This window comes from Babylonia areolata, chromosome 33 (assembly GCF_041734735.1).
Source record: "Babylonia areolata isolate BAREFJ2019XMU chromosome 33, ASM4173473v1, whole genome shotgun sequence".
In the NCBI taxonomy this organism is placed as follows: domain Eukaryota; kingdom Metazoa; phylum Mollusca; class Gastropoda; order Neogastropoda; family Buccinidae; genus Babylonia; species Babylonia areolata.
The window spans coordinates 17,984,889-17,987,388 of record NC_134908.1 but is presented as its reverse complement, the minus strand read 5'-3'; the positions used below and the strand labels follow the sequence as shown (position 1 = coordinate 17,987,388).

The 2,500-nt window shown below is 41.8% G+C and overlaps 1 protein-coding gene across 1 annotated transcript in view; it reads right to left on the bottom strand.

The window, feature by feature from the left end:
• Positions 1 to 2,500, bottom strand: part of LOC143277153 (uncharacterized) — a 100,284-nt gene that overhangs the window by 56,828 nt on the left and 40,956 nt on the right. Inside the window, 1 exon segment of the mRNA XM_076581912.1 lies at positions 1 to 95. This exon segment is cut by the window's left edge and continues 1 nt beyond it. Coding sequence (XP_076438027.1) covers positions 1 to 95 — 95 coding nt within the window.

Here is a 2,500-nt window from a genome sequence, read left to right as displayed (position 1 = left end):
TTGGCGTCCTCGTAGAACGGGTCCTTGAGATCTGAGGGAACGCTGCTGCCATACGCCTTGGTGAGGAGCCAGGATATGGACGCCTTCAGTTTGGCCTGAAAGCACACGGCAACACCCTGTACACACCCTGTACACACCCTGTACACACCCTGTACACATACTACACATGATGATGATGATGATGATGATGATGATGATGCTGGTGATGCTGGTGATGATGATGATGATGATGGTGATGATGGTGATGATGATGATGATGCTGGTGATGATGGTGATGATGATGATGATGATGATGATGATGATGCTGGTGATGATGATGGTGATGATGATGATGATGATGATGATGCTGGTGATGATGATGGTGATGGTGATGATGATGATGATGATGCTGTGATGATGATGGTGATGATGATGATGCTGGTGATGATGATGAAGATGCTGGTTGATGATGATGAGGATGCTGGTGATGCTGGTGATGATGATGATGCTGGTGATGATGATGGAGATGCTGGTGATGATGATGGTGATGCTGGTGATGATGATGATGCTGGTGATGATGATGGAGATGCTGGTGATGATGATGGAGATGCTGGTGATGATGATGATGCTGGTGATGATGATGGTGATGCTGGTGATGATGATGGTGATGCTGGTGATGATGATGATGCTGGTGATGATGATGGAGATGCTGGTGATGATGATGGTGATGCTGGTGATGATGATGGTGATGCTGGTGATGATGATGATGCTGATGATGATGATGATGATGCTGGTGATGATGATGATGATGCTGCTGCTGATGATGATGATGGTGATGATGGTGATGCTGGTGATGATGATGATGCTGGTGATGATGATGATGATGCTGATGGTGGTGATGATGATGATGCCGGTGATGATGCTGGTGATGATGGTGATGATGATGATGCTGGTGATGATGGTGATGATGATGATGATGATGATGATGGTGATGATGCTGGTGATGATGATGATGGTGATGATGCTGGTGATGATGATGGTGATGATGGTGATGATGGTGATGCTGGTGATGATGATGATGCTGGTGATGATGATGATGCTGATGATGATGATGATGATGATGATGATGCTGGTGATGATGATGAGGATGCTGGTGATGATGAGGATGCTGGTGATGATGATGATGATGATGATGCTGTTGATGATGATGATGATGATGATGATGATGGTGATGATGATGATGCTGGTGATGATGATGGTGATGATGATGATGATGGTGATGATGATGATGCTGATGATGATGATGGTGATGATGAGGATGCTGGTGATGATGATGAGGATGCTGGTGATGATGATGAGGATGCTGGTGATGCTGGTGATGATGATGATGATGATGCTGGTGATGATGATGATGCTGGTGATGATGAGGATGATGATGGTGATGATGATGATGCTGGTGATGATGATGATGCTGGTGATGATGATGATGATGCTGGTGATGATGATGATGCTGGTGATGATGGTGATGATGATGATGCTGGTGATGATGATGCTGGTGATGATGAGGATGCTGGTGATGATGATGATGATGATGATGCTGGTGATGATGATGATGCTGGTGATGATGGTGATGATGATGATGATGATGATGATGACGGGCGCAACAGCCCAGCGGTTAAAGTGTTGGACTTTCAATCTAAGTCTCCCCTCCCTCTGCCTCCCCCCCCCCCCCCCAACCCCCCTGCACACATTCACATTGTTCTCAACATCTCTCCACACTTCATATCATAAGGTTTCAGTTTCAGTTTCAGTAGCTCAAGGAGGCGTCACTGTGTTTGGACAAATCCATATATGCTACACCACATCTGCCAAGCAGATGCCTGACCAGCAGCGTGACCCAACGCGCTTAGTCAGGCCTTGAGAAAAGAAAAAAAGAAAAAAAAAGGGTGAATAAATAATAGATAAATACATTAAAAAAAAGAACTACTACTACTAATAATAATATGTATAAGGCGCAAAAACTTGATGAAGTCAACTGTAAGCGTACATAAATAAATAAATAAATAATAATTTAAAAAAAAGAAAAAGAAAAAGGGTAATAATAATAATAATAATAATACTAATAATAATAATAATAATAAAATAAACAAATTAAAAAGACAACAATGATGATAAATAAGCAAATAAATGTAAAACATGCAGACACACATTCACACATATTATATGCATAACAGATATGCACCAAACATGCAGTTTCATAAGGAATTACTGTTACACAGCAAAGATATCTACTGGTGAGAACACACACATGCACTGTCTTGCTGGTCTACTGGTGAGGACTGTAGTTATCTATATATATATATATATATTGTATTGTATTACTCTTTTTGTCACAACAGATTTCTGTGTTAAATTCAGGCTGCTCTCCCCAGGGAGAGCGCATTGCTACACTGAGAGCACCACCCATTTTTTTGTTGTTGTTGTTGTTGTATTTTTTCCTGCGTGCGGTTTTATTTGTTTT